Consider the following 21,007-nt stretch of genomic DNA (forward strand, 5'->3'; position numbering starts at 1 on the left):
GCTTTGGCGGCTTCACCTCAGCTGCAGTGCTGGGCAGCAAATGTGGTGGTGCTGTTGGAGGAGGAGGAGGAGGAGGAGGAGGAGGAGGAGGAGGAGGAGGAGGAGGAGGAGGAGGCAGCAGCAGTTATTCTAGTGGCGGCAGGGGCTTTGGGAGTTCACTTCAGCCGCAGCACCAGGTGCAAGCGGCTAGGACTGGCTGCCCACAAAGGACCTCCCCAAGCTTGCTTTGGTGAACATGGGTCGACTGGCAATAGTTTGAGCGGGCGCGGCCGGTGCAAACTACCGTCAGTCGCCTCGCGCTCATCAAAACAAGTCCGGGGAGGTCCTTTGCGGGCTGCCAGTTCTAGCCGCCTGCAAAGGACCTCCCCAGCTTCCGGAGCCTGTGACAGTAGAAATCACCACACGGCAGTTGCAAACTGCTGCACGGTGTTTTCTTGCCACATGCGCGGCTGCTCACCTTACCAAAAATCAGGACTTTTTTAAAACGCCGCGGGACATGGGACAAATTATTAAAAATCATGACTGTCCCTCCAAAAGCGGGACATCTGGTCACCTTATCATCCCTTATCTTTCCTCTGTCTCTCGTTCAGTTTCTATCCGTTCTGTGTGGCCTCTACATCAAATCCCATATTGCAACAGAGAAATTACTGTGATCAGTTTTTTAACTCAAAGTTAGGGAAGTAGTATACAGAACAAAAGAATATCTTTTCCTTTATTCAAATACCTGATTTGCAGACATTTAGAACTTAAAATTTTGAAATTTAAAAGTTAAAATTTAAAATATTTTATGAATTCTATCTCCATGTTCCTATTAACAATTGTTGTATGCCTGTATTTAAAAATCTTGATGCACCCTTGATGCAATGGTCTTCACTATTTTTGTTTCTAAATATATATCATGGTTTTTAATGACTCACCTTAAATGTTGGTTCATTCCTGTTATTAGGGCTCTGCATAGTATCACAGGGGAACGTGGCATTGTCATTTCTCGTTCAACATATCCATCGAGTGGCAAATGGGCAGGACATTGGTTAGGTGATAATGTTTCAAAATGGGATCAACTTTACAAATCCATAATTGGTAAGTGAAACCTTAATTGCATGCAGTTAGTAGGTTTTACTTAAACAAATATAATTCCTATCTTTTATAAAACTTTAATTAACAGACACACAATATCAGTAGTAAAAAGTTGCTTTTAATACCTATCTACCCACTTTTGCAATGGACTACATACATTTTTGTAGTCATCAGATTTATTTATGTGCTCCACTTCAGGATATATCAGCAACATATAATTAATGACATAGGCTGTTTTCGAATGTTAAGAAATAAAAATCATGAAAAATGCTAATCAGGAACATTTAACCTTCTCGATTCCTTAGGAATTAAACTTCAGTATTAATACATTGAAAACTTAACAATTGTATTTTTGCCACCTTATATTTTCTTCCAGATGAGCACAATAACTATGCATTGAAAGTATTGCATGTGAAAATAAAAATTTTCATACTCCATAACACTATTCTTATGGCCATTAGCACATAAAGTATTTTCCTTCCTCATTATACCATTATATCATGTACTTAATACATGATTAATTTATTTCAATGAGTCCAATTAAAGAAAACATTCAGATTGCAATTCTTTGGAATTTGCATGTGTTGTTACTGTATTCTTCTACATTTATTTATTTATTTATTTATTTATTTATTTATTTATTTATTTATTTATTTATTTATTTATTTATTTATTTATTTATTTATTTATTTATTTATTTATTTATTTATTTATTTATTTATTTATTTATTTATTTATTTATTTATTTATTTATTTATTTATTTATTTATTTATTTATTTATTTATTTATTTATTTATTTATTTATTTATTTGGATTTATAGACCGCCCCCTCTCCCAAAAAGGGACTCGGGGCGGTGTACAGTCAATGAAACACAGATAAAATACATAAATAACAATATAAATAATATGTAAGCAATTAAATACTTGAGCATTTGAGTGGAGAAGGTGAGACTGTACAAAGAAATAAATATAGTATAAAAGCCCTAAAACATCCCAATTAAAATACTCAAACCCATTTAAAATATATCCCCGGGAGGTAAGACTAAGAGTGAAATATGTCCCTGAATAAATAGCAATAGCAATAGCACTTAGACCTAATTCCACTTCATAGTGCTTTACAGCTCTCTCTAAGCAGTTTACAGAATAAGCATATTGCTCCCAATAATCTGGGTCCTTATTTTACCAACCTCGGAAGGATGGAAGGATAAGTCAACCTTGAGCGTGTCAGGATCGAACTCCTGGCATTAGGCAGTGAATTAGCCTGCAATACGGCATTCCAGCCATGTACCACCACAGTTCTTAAGTAATTCTTCTTGCATTGTACCTTCATTAATAAACTTGCAAATAGGTTTTTATCCATTGATAGATCATTTTTCTTGTAAGAAAAAAATCTATAAAGTAATATTAAATTTAATTTAATTTTTTAAGTGCATAATAATTCTAGCTTGAAACATATCTCGAATTTGGGGGCAATCCTTCTAGTCTAACTATATTCTGGGAAAAAAGCAGATGGATTTAGGTTTTTCTGTAAATTCCCAGTTTCCAATTCTATATAATATGTGTAACGGTTTTTAATGTGAAACATGAAACTTAATAAAATGGATGCAAAAACTGTTACATAATTCATTATAATCTACCAATATATCCTCCTGACCATATCATATTGCTGTTAGAATTAAAAGTTCATTGAACATCTTGAATATATTATAAAATTGCGTATTAAAACACATACTACAGAAAGTTACATATATAAAATGTGTAAAGATAAAGGTAAAGGTTCCCCGTGCACATATGTGCTAGTCATTTCTGACTCTAGGGGGTGGTGCTCATCTCCATTTCAAAGATGAAGCGACAGCGCTGTCCGAAGACGTCTCCATGGTCATGTGGCTGGCATAAACTTCGAAGGCGCATGGAATACTGTTACCTTCCCACCAAAGGTGGTTCCTATTTTTCTACTTGCATTTTTACATGCTTTTGAACTGCTAGGTTGGCAGAAGCTGGGACAAGTAACAGGAGCTCACTCGTTACACAGTGCTAGGGATTCGAACCGCCAAACTGCCAATCTTTCTGATCGACAAACTCAGCATTTTAGCCACTGAGCCACTGTGTTCCTTATAAAATGTGTACATTGAGATAATTATACTACAGATAAAGTTTATTACAGAAAACTACACTGGAACACAAATGGTTTTTTTTAATAACTTGTGGAAGATTGAGTAGAACCAATGAATACCTATAATTTTAATAATGACTGGCTTTAGACTGATACATGTACCCATCAATTAAAACCAAAACAAAATCCCTAATATCCTACAAGAGGTTTAATATAGTGATTATTAAAAGATAAATCATTTGCTAAAATAGCATGCTACTTTTTTTCAGGTATGATGGAATTTAGCCTTTTTGGAATATCCTACGTAAGTTTAATTCACAATAATTTCAATTGTTTCTTTATATTGCTTTGAAAATGTGAGAGTGATATTTAAATATTTTTATTATGTACAGACTGGAGCAGACATCTGTGGCTTCAATGACAATACAACATATGAAATGTGTGCTCGTTGGATGCAGTTGGGTGCCTTTTACCCATATGCCAGAAATCACAATGGCATTGGATTTATAGTAAGTGTAGAAAATGTGGTTTTTAGAATTGACATTTCCTAACATGGTAAAAATTTCCTTCAGCAGAACCTCTGGTTCATGCTTTAAAATGCTATAGCTGTATCAAGCAATGATTCATGTTTTTGTCTTTCCCATTAGAAGTGATAACACAAGAAAATGCTGAACAAAAAGTAATAACTGTGATTGGTTTAGTAAGATCTGCAACTAAATCAGGGACTCTGTCTAGCTTAATTCTAATGCAAAGCCTCAGCTCACCCTAAATAGGGGTAACAGCCTACACAGCTGCTCCATCCTATTACATTTTGTTAGAATGTGTCATCTGCATCTTCTTGAACTATATGAGAGATAATATTGGTTCCCAAACCTTTACATATGAGTAGTGCATGATATTAACCAGTGTTAATATGGACAAACTTCCTTAAAAATGCTACAACTAAGTAAAGCTAATAATTCATGCCAGTTAATCAACTTCTGATCTTGGAAAGAGATTTCCCAGAATGGAAATTCTGTTGTTTGGAAGAAGTAAGTGGCACACTAAAAGGAAAAAAAAAAGTGGAGTAAGCTTCTCTCTGTTGGAAGGACATCTCTCTGCACATACAAAGCCAAGGGAGGCAATTCTGGATCAGAATAAAATTAAGACACTAGAGTTATGTAAAACAACTAAAATTTCCTCCAGCAAAGTGATTTATTCAATGAAGGTTATCTGATTTGCTTTGCTAAAACTAAGAAGCTACCCAATTTGCCATGGTAAAGCAATTTGGGTAGCCTCAAACTACTTTGGATCATTGATGCAGTAAAAAAAAAAAAACAATTTCTCAGCCTTCTCTGGAAAAATTCACCAAAGTACTTCAAGTTCTGGCAGCTTCAAGATAGCCTATAGCATGTGCCAAAGTCACTTAGCCTGGAAGACCTTTGTGTGAGCGGACAGTTCAAGTTGGGTGATCCTCAAACAGTTTCTCTGGTTATCATCTGTGATTGTGAATGATGGTGATAGACAAATCACTGGTTAGTTTTCCTTTACCTGCCCATATCCACTGGCCAAATAAGTTTCTCTTGTTCAATTGTACATTTGCTGTTTTAGCTTGTTTGTTCTGCTCTTGTGGTGGTGGGAGGGAAGTGCCAAAATGGGAACAAACAATTGAAGATATTAAATCTAGTACCCAGTGCAGGACTCTAAACTCAAGACACTCTGGATAGATGGCAGTCTACTTTCAATCCAAAAGCATCAGGGTACACAGCATATCTCTCAGTAATTGATTTCATTGTTAAGCTACACTTCCATATAAAAGTTCCCCTCAAAAAACATTTAATTAAGGAAGTAGGTGAAACTATTGAATCTTAAGGATTGATATAAGGACATGATTGATTGACATGATGAGATATAGTTATCCTTGAGAAAAGTAGGTTGAAGGTATCTATGATAGCACTCTTCAAATACTCAATGTCAATAGAGGAAGGTTAAGATATGTTTTCCTTTGTTTCAAAGTGCAGGATGCAGAATAATGGATTTTTATCAAAACTAAGACTAATTCAGATTAAATGTTAGATCCTAACAGTAAGGGTGACAGTAGACTGTTATTCAGAGAGATTACATCTTGGATAATATGTTGACTGTTTGTGGTTGTGGTTGATACTAAAGTATTGAGGATATTAAAACCTGAAAGTGACTCTGAGGAGACCACAGGAATGGAATGGAATATTACATCCAGTTCTGATCACCACAATAGAAAAAAGATGTTTAAACTTTGGAAAGAGTGCAGAGAAGAGCAACAGGGATGGTTAGGGGGCTGGAGACTAAAACTTATGAAGAATGGTTGCAGGAATTGGTTATGTCTTGTCTAGAGAAAAGAAGGACTAGGGGTGACAGGATAGCAGTGTTCCAATATTTATGAAATTCGCAGTCATCCAGGTCACAATGTCCCAAAGATGCTTTTTAAAAAGGCAATTGTACTTTGTTTTTCCTTGAAAACATTTTGCTTTCAAGGAACTGCTCATCCAAGAAGAAATGTGAATGAGAAGCGAAAATCCAAGTGAAGAAGGAAAAACAAAGTCCAATTGCCTCTTGAAAAAGCACCTTTAGGACAGTGTTCCAATATAGGTCAAATATATTTTTTCTCCCTTTCTCAAATAATTAGAACCAGGGAACAGCCAAGTAAATGGATTTGGGGAGGGGCAGTATTTATTTGTGGAATGCATACAATAATTAGCCCATGGAATTTATTGCTACACAATAAAGTTGCAATGAGAGTGTCTACCCTGGATTTTTTAAATATATAATTCAATTTTTACTAAAGAAAAATTAAACAATAGAAACCTATAATAGATAAAAACCAAAATACATCTATCTAAAATGACAAAATGTACCATCTTGTTGTTGATACTTCCAACATAAATTGAGGTGGCTTTATACATTCTAGACAATTTCTAAGATGACATATGCCACTTTTTTCTATCAGTTATTTTTGCTCTGCCATCTTTATATTTTTCCTAACATTTTCTTTTCTTTTCTCACCTACTGCACCCAAATCCTTTAAGTTTTACATTATTACTTTTATTCCAAGAGACTTTCCCAAAATTATTACCAAATCATTGGCAAATACCTGTAATTTAAGGCTGGTAGTATTCAATATTCATTGCTCAGTATTGTAATATTGATACTTCATTTTCTGCAAATACCAATTGCAGAAGAATTTGTCTCTATTTTCTGCTGTGAGGATTCCCAAGCCATCTGATTGGCCACTGTAAGAAACAAAATGCTGAGTAAAAAGGCATATGGCCAACCGATCATGTTCTTATGATGGACTCTGGTTAATTGGATATGTTCAGATGGAAGTTGATTTGAATGACCAAAGACTCATTCAAACTATATGGTTCTATAAATCTTAGGGTCTGCTAGAAATGCAGTGCTGATTTAAATCTGCAAAAATAAGAAGTTATGTTCCACACATTAATCCCCTAGTTATTTATAACAAAAGCGGCAAAAAAGAAAGCGAGTTGGAGATAAATCTCATAAATAGGCAGAGAAATTAACCGATCTGGCCTCTGCTGGCTGCTGTATTCCAAAAGGTCTCTGTCCTCCAAAGTGGAGAACAGCAAGGTTAGAAATATATTGTAGAAAATAGGCTAACGCAGTGAGTGGAAAATAAATTAAGGAGGAAACAACACTTGCATACTTAATAAGGCTAGTGAAGAAAGATCTAGTTTTATTGCATTTTGATAAAGGACCAGAAATTCTGTCCTGCCAAATTTTAAATATTTACTGCTGAATTTAGGTGGACAGAACTGTGAAGTGATAACTGCTAGTCCACCATTCAATGTATTGCACAGTTTTTCTTTATGAGATAGATTTTGTTCTATTTACATATTCTTCCCCACTAATTTGTCATCTGTGAATGGTAAATTTTCTATCAAATGTATATTCTTCAGTGTAACGAAGACTGTGTTTTGCCTCATTTTTGATGTCCCCTTATCATGAGTCTATGCAGGGGTGGGCTTCAAAAATTGCAGCAATTGGTTTGCTGCCCCATTGCTGGCTGGGCGTGGCCATGATGGGCAAAGCCTAGTTGGCCTCCTGCACCACAGCTGGGGCAGGGTGTTTTTCGCCATCCCCAGGCTCCAGAGACTTTTCTCAAGCCTCTGGGAGGGCAGAAACTGCTTCCCCTGGGCTCCAGAGGCCAGAAACAGGATTGTTTCCAGACTTCTGGAACCTCCAGTAGTCCTGTTTTCCTCCCTTCCCAAGCCTCCATGCCCTGCACTTACCTGGCATGATGAACTGGCTGTGTGGAGGCTCCTGGGAGGGTTGTAGTGAGAGGGGTGGGTGTGGCCAGCCAGGTTTGCCATTTGGGGGTTTGACAAACTGGGCAGAATCCTAGCTAGAGGCTCACCCAAATCTGGGTGAACCCCCAGCAGCCCACTACTGGCCTATGTATTTGTGTTGGTCTGCATGTCCAGAAAACACAACATAGGCTGCATAAACTACATTCTTGGTCACATGGCTAGGAGAGATGGTAGAGGAAAGGAGATTGGGACAATTGCCACTACTTATTACTGCCCCTCTTTCTCTCCCGTAAAGATGGGGATTTGATCTCAGGTGTTTGTTTGTTTGTTTTTAATCCCTTAACCAAATATGGTACATACACAATTTTTCTGGATTCTCCCCTATTCCAAATTTGGTATTTTGGAAAATTACCCTGAAGATTGGCAAACAGAAACGGTCTTGAGCACTTTTACATAATTCATTCCACCAGCCCATTGGTTTGAAAGAACAAAAAGAAACGGTTCAGTTTTTAAAGAAATTAGAAACATATTTTAAGTCCACAATAGACAGTAAGTGGCTCAGACAGACATCTCCCTAGTTCACAGGAGTCTACAAAAGTGGAGAAAATGTGGTACAATCAGATATGCAAGATTATGTTATACCAAATCTAAATCAAAATAGTTTTTACTTTCTGGTGGCGTTGATTTTTTGGTCTGGTATTCCTAAGTGGGACTGACATCCATCTAGAAAATACAAGTATATTATTCTAATTTTTCCCCTAATGCTTTCTATGAAGGTAAAAAAATAGCAAAGAAATGTGGATATAGCAGCAGAGTGACAATTTTTGAAAATCTAACTATTATATTTATTTGAAATTTTAGAGGCAAGATCCTGTAGCTTTTGATAAGAAATTTGAAGACATATCCAGGAACGTGCTCAATACCAGATATACTTTGCTTCCATATCTGTACACACTAATGTACGAGGCCCATGCCCATGGTAGCACTGTTGTGCGCCCTTTACTTCATGAGTAAGTATTGAATATTCTTCAATACTCATTTCAGGTAGAAAATGAAAATCCTTCTGTCATCTTGAAATTGTTCTGGTTCTTTTTTAGTTTATAAAAACTGAAGGTGTGTGTGTGTTTGTGTGTGTGCGTGCATGTGTTTGTATGTGTGTGTGTCCCATTCACCATCTTCAGGCTGGTGCCTTCGGCTTCATGCTTGTGCAAGCAAAGCGTGATCGGAGCTGCCGTCTTTCTATTGGTGTGTGTGTGGAGTGCTGGCTTTGTTGCTGTAAGCGGGTTGGTTGGCTGTGTTGTCATCTCTTGATTAGTTGATGGAGTTGATGTACGCAGATAAGTCGACTAGTTGGCATATACTTATACTTACTTATTAGTTATTCCATCAATTATAGGAATACTCAGTATCAAATCCTTCTTATGACTGCACAGAGAATTGCTATTTATAAAAACTATCTCACTAAAGTTATTTATTTTTTCTTCAACAGAAGAAGCTGAGATGAGCTCCTTCTTTGAACTGCATTTTTCTGGGGCAAAAAATATTATACAGTTTCTATGTTACGTTATAATAGAAACAAAATACAATTAAACACAATTAAATATCTAAACATATACTATTAATGAATGTAAATTCTTATATTTTTTATTTAAAAGAAATAAAAAGAAGCCCAAAGTTTGAATATCATTTTCATTCATACTGATTGATATGATACAATGAATTATTATTGTGTGACACTCAATAGGAAAATTTTCTCTCATTGAAGAATCATCAATAGGTGACTTTTAATTAATTAAGGGGATGTGAGCTTTCAAAGCTTAGTTTTTGCTTGCAATAAAATAACAAGTGAATATGTCCTTTTAAAAAAGGAAAATGTGTCCTTCCTTCTTAAAAACAAACCCTCAAAAGATTGGAAATTTAATCTCAAGAGCAGTTACATTTCCCAACATTTAGAACAGTCTTTTCAAACCAAGTATACTATGTAATTGCATTTTTGGCACACCACCAGGTATTTGATTTTTAAAGAAGCATAATGCTCTTATCACTCTAGATCAGATGTTTAATCAGAATATACTGATAGTTTTGGATAACTTCTGGTTAAGTTAATGATGGAGGAAGAGGAGGAGGAGGAGGAGGAGGAGGAGGAGGAGGAGGAGGAGGGGGAGGGGGAGGGGGAGGGGGAGGGGGAGGGGGAGGGGGAGGAGGAGGAGGAGATGATTAAGATTTTTGTAGATAAAAAGCAGAGCCAAAACCTGAAACCAGCCCAACCCTGCTCTACATAATGATTCATTATACTACTTTTAGATTTACAGATGATAAAGCAACATGGAGCATACATGAGCAGTTTCTTTGGGGACCTGCATTGCTCATTAGTCCTGCACTACATGAAGTAAGTTGAGAGAGAAAAACAAAAAGTAAAGATGTGTAAACATATTTTTCTTCAAAAAGAACCATTCATATTTTAATTAATATTAATACATATATTTAAATGTAGAATGTTACAGAAGTGGAAGCTTACTTTCCAGATGCCCGATGGTATGATTATTACACAGTAAGTAATATATCTCTTTTTCTTCCTTTTACCTGTCTTATTCCTCTAAATTTTAGGACAAACTTCTTTAGTTGTTAAGTTTCTATGCTTTATTCTAGCCTCAAATTTCAGTCGAATTCAAGAATAAGACTGATGAAAAAAATATGAGGAGCACATAGCTAAATGTTGTTGCTAATTACGAAGTCGTGTCTGACCCATTGCGACTCCATGGCCAATCCTGTCCTCTACCATCCTCTGGAATCCATTTAAGCTCATGCCTACTGCTTCGGTGACTCCATCCAGCCACCACATTCTCTGTCGTCCCCTTCTTCTTTTGCCCTCAATCTTTCCCAGCATTAGGCTCTTCTCCAGTGAGTCCTTCCTTCTCATTAGGTGGCCAAAGTATTTGAGTTTCATCTTCAGGATCTGGCCTTCTGAAGAGCAGTCAGGGTTGATCTCCTCTAGGACTGACCGGTTTGATTGCTTTGCAGTCCAAGGGACTCGCAGGAGTCTTCTCCAGCTCCATTAGTTCAAAGGCCTCAATTCTTTGGCACTCAGCCTTTTTTATGGTCCAACTTTCACTGAGCTAAATACTTATGAGAATTTGAATCAAATGTTAGTGAAAGCAGCCAAAGAAACTTTGAGTTATCCAATAAATGTAGAAGAGAGTGTGACTTTTGGGGAGATGGGGAGAAGAACATGGAAAATATTGTCTTCTTTACAAATAGGAAGAAGACATCAGCACAAGGCAACAGCAGAGAATATTGCCAACTCCTCTTGATCACATCAACCTTCATTTCAGAGGTGGCTATATTATTCCATGGCAGCTACCTGGTTTAAACACCAACATCAGGTAAGCAACATGTCACAATATTGGTAACTTCTTCATGAATTTTGTATTGAGAAGTTGCTTTTTTGTTTTTGCATAAAAACAAAACATTTAAAAATATACAAAATAAATATTATAAACTATGTAATTATGTTATAATTGTTCACTGCCCAGAATCATAGGGTTGTGATAAGCAGTTATAGAAATAGATAGCTAGATGATAGATGATAGCTAGATAGATAGATGATAGATAGGTATGTATGTATGTATGTATGTATGTATGTAGGTAGGTAGGTAGGTTGGTAGGTAGGTAGGTAGGTAGGTAGGTAGGTAGGTAGGTAGGTAGATAGATAGATAGATAGATAGATAGATAGATAGATAGATAGATAGATAGATAGATAGATAGATAGATAGATAGATAGATAGATAGATATTATATCTTCTCTAAGTGTGGCTAGACAACAGACTCTTATGAAAACAGCGTACTCTAACTCAAGTTAGAACAATGATGGAACTAAATCATCTTTCTTTTTTATTTTTATTTCTCTTCTTTTCTTTTTTCTTTTTAGTCGAAAAAAATCAATGGGACTTACAGTTGCTTTGGATGATAATGGGGCTGCTCAAGGACTTCTTTACTGGGATGATGGAACAACAATTGGTAAGTATAACCTTGATAGAGTAATCAATAAATTTAATTGGCTTCCAATATATATCACTCCCCATAGAATGCAAAGACACATTGAAGATAATACTGAATTATAACACTGTTAGGGTGTTTAACTGTATAATGCACATTATTGAAAAGAGTACATAACTTGAAAAAATATGTGGTTAATCCTAGGACAAGTAAATATTTTGTAATTTAAAGCATCATTTTCCCATGGTTTTCAAGAACTCTAGAAGACAATTCCAGAATGTAGGGCCTAAATTTTTGTCCCTTCAACAAATAGTTGTATTAATCTGTTGGAGGTTTACCTTTTTCTTTTAGCTTTCTTGTAGCAGCAAATACGTGGAAATTTTTTCCAATGAAAATTTAATTTTCCTCCAATTTTAGTAATGAATTCTGTTGCCTAGCTATACTTAACATAAACATGTACAAGTATTTCCATTACAAATTCACGCTTTGCTCCCTATTTATTTGGTTACTTGTTTGTTGCTGTTAGGAAATTACTCTGCCTACATGTGCATTTATATAACTGGATAACACTGCACATAACATTTTCCATGGATTTTCTTACTGAGTTCCTGGGTTTCTTAGTAAAACTGATTTCTATATCCATTTTAACATTGTTTCAGGCATTGTTGATGGTCTCATCTCATTGGACTTTGTAAAGAATAGATTGAATGCTAACAAAGGAGATAGTTGTTGATTTTAAAAAGAGCCAGCATAGTCACACTCCACTTTGTATGAAGGCTGTCATTGTGGAGGTGGTCAATAGTATTAAGTATCTGCATATTTAATGCAGATAACTAGCAATCTGCAGATAACTATCTGACTTGGTCTCTTCATATGTTATCTTTTGTGGTGTGCAAACCAGGGTTTGCATTTCCTGCATAGGATGAGGAGAGCCCATCTTTCTCCTTCTGTTCTGACCACTTTTTACAGAGGCACAATTGAGAGCATTTTAACAAACTGCATCACTGTTTGGTTTGGTGGCAGAGTGCCTCAGATAGAAAGTCCATACAGAGAGTGGTAAGAACAGCTGAGAAGGTTATAGGAAGCCCACTTCCCTTTATTCCTTATAAACAATATGTGCTTACAACTCGAAGCATTGTTAGAAACCCCACACACCCACTTAATGGCCTGATTCTGTTGCTTCTCTTTGGGAGGAGGTTTCACAGTATCTAAAGCAGGACTACTAGATTATGTAACAGCTTTGTTCTTTGTGCCATCCTTCTGGTAAACTTGCAAGATTCCCCTCCCCCCCACCACATATATGTATGCATTCATAGACTGTGTTGTTTCTCTGGGTCATATATACATGTGGGTATATACATAAAGGTTATATTTTGAAAATGCAACAAAATTTTATTTTAATGTATGCTGATTAAGGTACATTTAAAGTGACTGTTAAGTCCTCGAAGCTCTGACGCCATTGATTATCATTGCCGGTCCCTGATTGGTTGAGATGCGAGCAGCCAGCTGGCGGGAGAATGCAGCCATTCTATTGGTTCAGCATCTGACAGCTCTAGTATAAAAGGGGCTGTCAGCTGTCAAATGCTGCTGTTTGCTGGGTGGAGGTTTGCCTTACATTTTGCGGTGTTATACTGTTAATAAAGGTTGTGTTAGCTTCAACCTGCCTTGCCTCAGTTCCTGTCTGCCTCGTTCTCCCTACAGAACAGTGACAATAAATTATTCTATTCTATTCTATTAATTCCTTCCTTCCCTTCTTTTTCCTTCTCTATTCCTTTTCTTTTTTTCTTCTTCTTTCCCCTCTTTCCTTATTTTTCCTTCCTTGATCTCTTCCCATCTTCCCTTCTTTTTCTTTGTCTTTTCCTTTCTCCTTCCCTGTCCTTTCTTGCATGATTAAATGCAAAACAGGAAACATTTCCCCCTTAGTTTTGTTTTTAGTTTGTTTTGTTAGCTCTCTGTCACTTAAAATGGCACTCGGGATCCAGTCCCCGGGCTTTGAGTTTGACACCCCTGATTTAGCACATTCAAAAACTGCCTCTACTTGACTGTGTTAGCAGCCAATTAGTTAGACACAACTAATACTAGGACTGCCATTGGATATTATCTGATATGCATGCATTTTTCTAAAGGACAGATTTGTCTTATCTTGTGCTTGGAATACTTTGTCAGATGGCAATGAAACTATCTCAAGGTTAAGGAATGCATTTCTTTATTTTAATTTTTTAATTTTTAATTTTATTTTATATTTTTTATTATATACTTTATTTTTTAGTGTGTTTTGTTGTAAACTACTCAAACAGTTTGGCTACTGAGCAGTTGAAATATTGAATGAATAAATGAATGAAATGGTGGGAAACAGCATGTCAGAAAAATGGATAATACAATAGTCATATATTACAATTCTTTTATTACAGATGCCTATGAGAAAGGACTTTACCTCTTACACACATTTAATGTCAGTCAGGTATGTACATTTTCTAAGCATTATTTCCTGATTGAATGAACCAATACAGGTAGTCCTCAACTTACAACGGTTCATTTGGTGACCATTTGTAGGTACAATGGCACAGAAAAAAGTGGTTTATGACTGTTTTTCACACTTACAACCATTACAGCTTCCTCATGGTCACATGATCAAAATTTGGACGCTTGGCAACTGATTCATAATTATGATGGTTGCAGTATCTTGGGTCATGCAATCACCATTTGAGACTTTCTGACAAGCAAAGTCAATGAGGGATCCAGATTCACTTAACCATATTACTAACTTAACAATTGCAGTTATTCGCTTAACAACTGTGACAAGAAAAGTTGTAAAATGGGGCAAATGTCTTAGTTAGCAACAGAAAATTTTAAGTTCAATTGTGATCAAGGACTACCTGTTCAGAGAAATCAATTATGCTTCTATGTAAGCCCTCCAGATGCAAACAAATATCATCAAAATGGCTTTTTGAATCAATTACTTGCCAATAACATGTGTACATGCCTGTGTATGATACAGAGACCAAAAGACAGAAAGAGGAGAAGACGAAGCAAAATGTGTTTGGAGAGAGGAGGGAGGGAGGGAGGGAGAGAGAGAGAGGGAGGAGAGGGAAAGAGAGAGGGGGAGAGAGAGAGAGGGAGTGGGAGAGAGAGACAGAGAGTGGGAGAGGGAAGGAAGGATAAAGAAAGGGAGGGGAAGGGGGAGAGAAACAGAGAGAGAGGGAAAGGAAGGGATAAATTGATGGTGGGAGAGAGGGAGAGAGAATGTTGCAATTTTTTTCTCTCAGATTACTTTCATCCTTGCTATAGTCTCATTCTCATAAATTTTCAAGCCCTACAAAATGTAGTCCTTTTTAGAGCTCATTCCATAGCCATACAAATCATTTGTACACCCCATTTTTCCTGTCCCACCATTAGATGGAATTAATTTCAGGAAGGGACTCATAAGTGTTTAACAAAATATAGGTGTAAGATGCCAAATAGTAACATCTGTGTAACCAGAGTTAGTTGAATAAGAAAACTACAAGTGAAACAAGCAAGGAACTGAGTACCTTTAAACATGAATGTATTCCTTGTCAAGGGGAGGGGGGTTAGGGGATTATTGTTTTTTACTTTTTGTGCATTGCGTTTTTATTTTTGTAAGCCACCCAGAGTCATTGAGAGTGAGTGGGTGGCCATATAAATTCTCTTAAACAAACCAATTCTCTTAAACAAACAAATGGAAAATACTTGCTGATACAAATCTTACCTGCTTTCTGGAGTCCTTTTCTTTAGCCTGCAGGACTTGTGTTCCATAAAAATCAATGAGTTTCAAATTTGTGTAATAGCTATTTGCATGGCAAAATAATTTTTGTTTGTTTTGGATAGTAAATATTATTATGTCATTATATATATATATATATATATATATATATATATATATATATATATATATATATATATATATATATATATATATATATATATATATATATATATATATATATATATATATATATATATATATATATATATATATATATATATATATATATATATATATATACACATACCCTTGGGACAGTGCTATTAGGGTAGAAAGAATAATGAAATTCTTATTTCAAGATATTTTCTGAGAATGCTATTTTTTTTCCATTTAATTTGATCCATTTGTTGACACAGAACATTAAATTTAGAAAAGAATACTTTTCAATGATGTCTATTATCATTCAGAGATAAGTGAATGACTGCTTCTTCTCGTAATAGTGAGAAAGATCTTTGCTTTCCAGTGTTCTCCAAAGAAGTCTTGAAATATTACAAAAATTTGAATTACTCCAAATGTCTCTTTATCAACTTTCCAGTGTTTAAAGCCTTCCTAATCACGATTTTGTCCCTTTCCTGTCTCAAAGCATATGCATTTAATGGGTTATTTTCTTTCAAACTACAGTTGAAGAAGGCTTGATTTTGCTACTGTAGAGCTTTCGGGCTAAATTTAGATTTTCCAATCTGATGTAACTGGAAGATCCGTTTGAGGCTTTCAAGTTAAATTTAGACTCATGGTATAGTTCTGCAATGTGACGTACCTAAAAAAAAAATCTTATGTCCTCTTGAAGATTGGGTGTGGGAGATGTATTTGAGAATGGGCTGTGTTTACTTACAGGTTCAATCAAGGTTCAAAATGATGTGGGTTCGGATAATAAATATACAGGTTATCCTCAAATTTCAACCATTCATTTAGTGACTGTTCATAGTTACAATGGCAGTAAATTAAAAAATGATGCGTGACGATTTTTATCTAGATTGGATTTGGTATTTTTGTTCACTTATTTATTACATTTATATTTTATATTTATATTCTGGCATTTTTATCCACCTACTGCATTATTATGTGCACAATAATATTGTAATCACAGTGCCAATTCTTTTGGTGATATGGCCTTCATAAGCTAGGGTGTCATGTTACTACTGTTGCCTTCAAGTCAGTATTGACTCTTAGCCACTTGGACAAGTCCCTGCAGTTTTTCTTGGCAAGAATTTTGAGATGGTTTACTGTTATCTCCTTCCTAGGACTATGAGAAAGTGACTGGTCCAAGGTCATCCATCTGGTTTTGGGCTTGAGGCTAGAGCTCTTTCCAGGAACTAGCCTTATCTCATATCCCCTATACCAAACAGGCTTTACTGTTTTAATTGAAGTCTTCAAATTATTAATTTGATCAAACAAGTAACATATTATTTCACATATGATTGAGGAATGAACAAAATAGATAAAGATTAATTAATTTATCACCTAAGTGATCTTGCTGAAAGTTTCAGTGATACAGATTTTTTTTAAACTGATGATTTAGTAATATAATGCAATTACAGAGCTACTTGTTCATATAATGACTTAGAATGTTAATCAGTGTCCATTGTTTTCATTTATACTAGAGAAAATTATACATTATTAAAATATTAATTACATATATAGGAGGAAGATGAAAAATTAGGAAACATGAAATATAAACAAAAAAATAGAATAACAGAATAACAGAGTTGGAAGGGATCTTGGAGGTCTTCTAGTCCAACCTCCTGCTCAGGCAGGAAACCCTATACCATTTCAGATAAATAGTTGTCCAAACTCTTCTTAAAACCTGTCAGTGTTGAACCATTCACAACTTCTGGAGGAAGTTGCTCTAACTGTCAGGAAATTTCTTCTTAGTTCTAGATTGCTTCTCTCCTTGATTAGTTTCCATTCATTACTTCTTGTCCTGCTTTGGAGCATAGATTGATTTCCTCTTCTTCATGGCAACCCTTTAGATATTGGAACACTGATATAATATCAGCCTGGTCCTTATTTTCATTAAATTATACATACCTAATTCCAGCAACCATTGTATATATGTTTTAGCCTTCAGTCTCCTAATATCTTTGTTGCTCTTTTTTGCTCTTGCTCTCTAAATAAATAAACACCATATTTTTCAGAGTATAAGACACACCTTTTTTCCTCAAAAAAGAGGCTGAAAGTCTGGGTGCATCTTATACACAGAATACAGCATTTTTTTGCCTCCCGAAACTCCGCCCCTTCACCAAAATGACTGTGGAGAGCTCCTGGGGCCTGGAGAGAGAAGAAGTGAGCAAAAAAACAGGCCATTTTTTTCTCAATTTTGCCCTCCCAGCTCCCAGAAGTACTCTATAAGCCTCCATAAGGCTATGCATGCAATTCTTTTGACAAAAAAACGGGCCCATTTTTGCGAAAAATTGGTTGGTTTTTGCTCATTTCTCCCCCACCCCCAGGAACACTCTGCAAGCCCCCCCCCCAAGGCTATTTATGCCTCTCTCTTTTTGAAAAAAAAAAACAGGCCCATTTTCATGAAAAAATGGGCCGTTTTGGTGAGATTTTTTTCTTCCTTTCAGAAAGCTCTTTAACTGATTGATGAGAATTAGATTGATCAAGTGCTGTGCCAGCAGAAACAAAGTCTTAGGTGCTGCAAATTGTCAGTGATTTCCTTCTCCAGCACATGGATAAATACACCTGGAAACATCTACCTACCTACCTACTCTCTCTCTCCCCCTACCTATCTACTGCATTTCTCTCCCCCCCCTGTGTCTATCTACGTACCTACCTACCTATCTCTCCCTACCTATCTACTGTATTTCTCTCTCTCTCTTATATACGTCTTATACTCCAAAAAATACAGTAATAGAAACCATGAAAGAATAAAAATCCCTACCCATAATAAGAAACAAGCCACTAATTATATTATAGCTACATTAAGGAAAATTATATATTTTTATTTGAATATATTATAGGTATTTTGAGTATTAAATATTTTGTATTCCGTATCAAAAGATTTCAGTATTGTTTGATAATATCAGCAGAATGAAAGAAGAAGGGAAAAAAACCCTAACCTATACCAACTAATTGGTATGAATTAGGGCATCTACACTACTTTATCTACATGTGAATTTTACATAGGAAGATTCTCAGTCATCCAGGTCATGGTTGTCCCAAAGGTGCTTTTTCAAAGGCAACAAGAAGAGATGCAGAATAGCATGGTTGCCCATAGTGAAAGTGGGGCATGTTAAGCCAAATACAATAATAAGAAGGCAAAGCTACATTTAGGTTTACAATGATCAGTAATAATCTGTAAATTTTGGTCAATAACTCAAGACATTGAGCTTTTATCTACAGATTATTAGAAGCCAGCACTATTAAACCATGAGTGTCACAATGTTTTGCCAATATTCCTATTGCTGCCATTTCCATTCTCATCCTATTGTCCCAACAATAGATTACATGGTGGAACCAAACGTAGATGATGGCAAATTATGAAATAACTGTACAAATAAATATATTGGGAAACTGTCTTTCAGAATGTCTTGGATATCAGGATTGCCCATCAAGGATATTTTGACCCAAATAACTTAAAGTTTGGTGAAGTAAAAGTCTTAGGGGTCCAATTCAACTCCTCTCAAAGTGTGGTTGTACTTCAGAATGATGCAGTCATTCCATCTCCTCACAAAGTGATGTATAACTCTACAATTCAGGTAAGGAAATAATAATAATTTTAGCATTAAGAAGAGCATAGGACTATCCCTGTTCTATTAGACCAACACTTTTTGAGATTCAAAATCCAGTTTGCCACAGCGACAGTGGTGGGTTGCAGACAGTGGTGGGTTGCATACCCCGGTACGAGTGTACTGGAGCCTGCCAGGAGCACCGGATACTGTTCCGGTATGGTGCTCTGGAGGGCCCACCCACCCGTCCGAGCTTCTTACCTGTGCTTTATGCCTCTGGCACTTCCCCACACCTGCACGACGCGTATGGCACCTGAGCGATGCTCCCCCGAGCACCTGGAGCGTTGCGGAGGCTTGCGGAAGCATTGCAGGCAAGTACCTCGCAAGCACGCACCACGCGTCCATGTGGATAATGCCGGGGCCGTTCCAAGCAGAACCCACCACTGCACAGAGATTATGTGGCTACCTGTGAAAAATCACCAAGCAATATATGATGGCTTCTCAATTTTCTGGTTTTCTGTTACTTGCATTAACTAATATGATATCTGCGACCCTCAAAACAACCTGATCACTAATAAATATCAATAGATGGATTTTCCATGAACTCTGTTAACCCTGTTCTAAAGCCAGCTGTGCCAGCCATAACTACTTAGTGTGGACACAATTCAGTAGTGTTGTGATGTATTGTAGTCTTCAGATGTTGGCCTGAACTGATGAAGATGAAGCCATGTGGAGTAACAGAGCCATCCTGTTATCTGTATATTATGGCTCAGAACTGCCAGACCTAATGAGAACAGGATGAATGTGCCGCATAGTCAATCAAAGGAAAGTTAATCATAGTGAGAAACAAAGTGATTAGTTCTAAGTGGAGATGAAATGTTTCCTTCCCCAAATTCCATTGTTTTCTACTGCACTATATATACTTGTACATCTTTGATATGAGAAATCAATTGTACTTCATGTAAATGATTTTCTATTTATATACAGGAACATTAAACTAAGTTTATCATCTACACTGTTTTGTTTCCAAAGGCATTGCATATTACAGATCTTCACCTTTTCCTGGGCCAAGCTTATGCACTGCGATGGAACTAGGATCTCTTATACGACACAGAGAAACACTTTTGTCATCTGCATTTATCCCAAGTTTTATCATTCTTAAAGATGATTAAGAGTTCAACTGTTTATGCTTTCAGAATACAACTATTCTGGAAAACAGTGATAACCATAGATTGACTCGATTACTGAGTAGATTTGACTTTACATGTTTCAATAATCCAAGAGCAGAAGTCCGTACTTCATTCAGGATTCATCCATAGTGTAACTTGTTCAGCCCAATGCTAAGAAAATTTTGATAAACTTCACCTCAACTTTAATCATTGCCTAAATGGTTCATTGTAATACCAGTTCAGCACTTTAAAACGTGTGAAAATCCTTGTGAGTTTTAAATGATTTTCTCACTGAAGACTCTAACGATAGATAATTTCTGAAAAGAAAAAAAAAAAATTCTGAATGGAAAACCAATTTATGTTCTATATCTGTTATTGGTGCATTGGAATTGCCAGTCTTTGCACTGGGCATAACTTAGTATATTTGCTGTTCACAAGGTCTTGGGAATGACTGCTATTGGATTATATTATTGTAATTTGAGTAAAAGTCAATATTGAAACCAGAGCTCTTTTCTTGTATTATTTTTCATTAAATACATTGCATGAGTAAGATTTGAAGATTCTGTTAAGCCTTAACAGCTTATTCCTGAAGAGATCTGTTATCCCATCATTTGCTCAGCTGGTAAAGAACCACTCAGTTAATTTTTTTGGTCAAATATTTCATTTTGGATCCAAAAAGCAAATTACTTTTAAAATGCATGGCTACATATGGGAGGTAAACATTAGGGAACCGATAAAAGGATTAAGGATTTTTCCTTATGTCAGTAGACAGCTGAGGATGCCTCCATGCATATTTGAATTCAATGGAACTTAGTTCCACATAATTAAAATACAATTCTTCACACACCTATCTGGAAGAAAATCCTGATAAGCTGAGAATAACTTTTGAAAAATGCATTTGGCTTGTCTT

The 21,007-nt window shown here is 36.1% G+C and overlaps 1 protein-coding gene across 5 annotated transcripts in view; it reads left to right on the top strand.

The window, feature by feature from the left end:
• SI (sucrase-isomaltase) overlaps positions 1-20,600 on the top strand; it is a 186,155-nt gene extending 165,555 nt beyond the window's left edge. For all 5 annotated transcript variants that reach the window (XM_081954756.1, XM_081954757.1, XM_081954758.1 and 2 more), the window contains 11 exons: positions 947-1,080; positions 3,461-3,495; positions 3,584-3,700; positions 8,339-8,487; positions 9,782-9,866; positions 9,972-10,028; positions 10,736-10,860; positions 11,406-11,494; positions 13,885-13,934; positions 18,785-18,958; positions 19,961-20,600. In XM_081954756.1, coding sequence (XP_081810882.1) covers positions 947-1,080; positions 3,461-3,495; positions 3,584-3,700; positions 8,339-8,487; positions 9,782-9,866; positions 9,972-10,028; positions 10,736-10,860; positions 11,406-11,494; positions 13,885-13,934; positions 18,785-18,958; positions 19,961-20,023 — 1,078 coding nt within the window. In that variant the 3' untranslated portion in view covers positions 20,024-20,600. The remainder of the gene's footprint in view (positions 1-946; positions 1,081-3,460; positions 3,496-3,583; positions 3,701-8,338; positions 8,488-9,781; positions 9,867-9,971; positions 10,029-10,735; positions 10,861-11,405; positions 11,495-13,884; positions 13,935-18,784; positions 18,959-19,960) is intronic.
• The last annotated feature ends 407 nt before the right edge of the window (positions 20,601-21,007 follow it).

Source organism: Natrix helvetica, assembly GCF_964273705.1.
Source record: "Natrix helvetica genome assembly, chromosome: 5".
Taxonomy (NCBI): Eukaryota; Metazoa; Chordata; class Lepidosauria; order Squamata; family Natricidae; genus Natrix; species Natrix helvetica.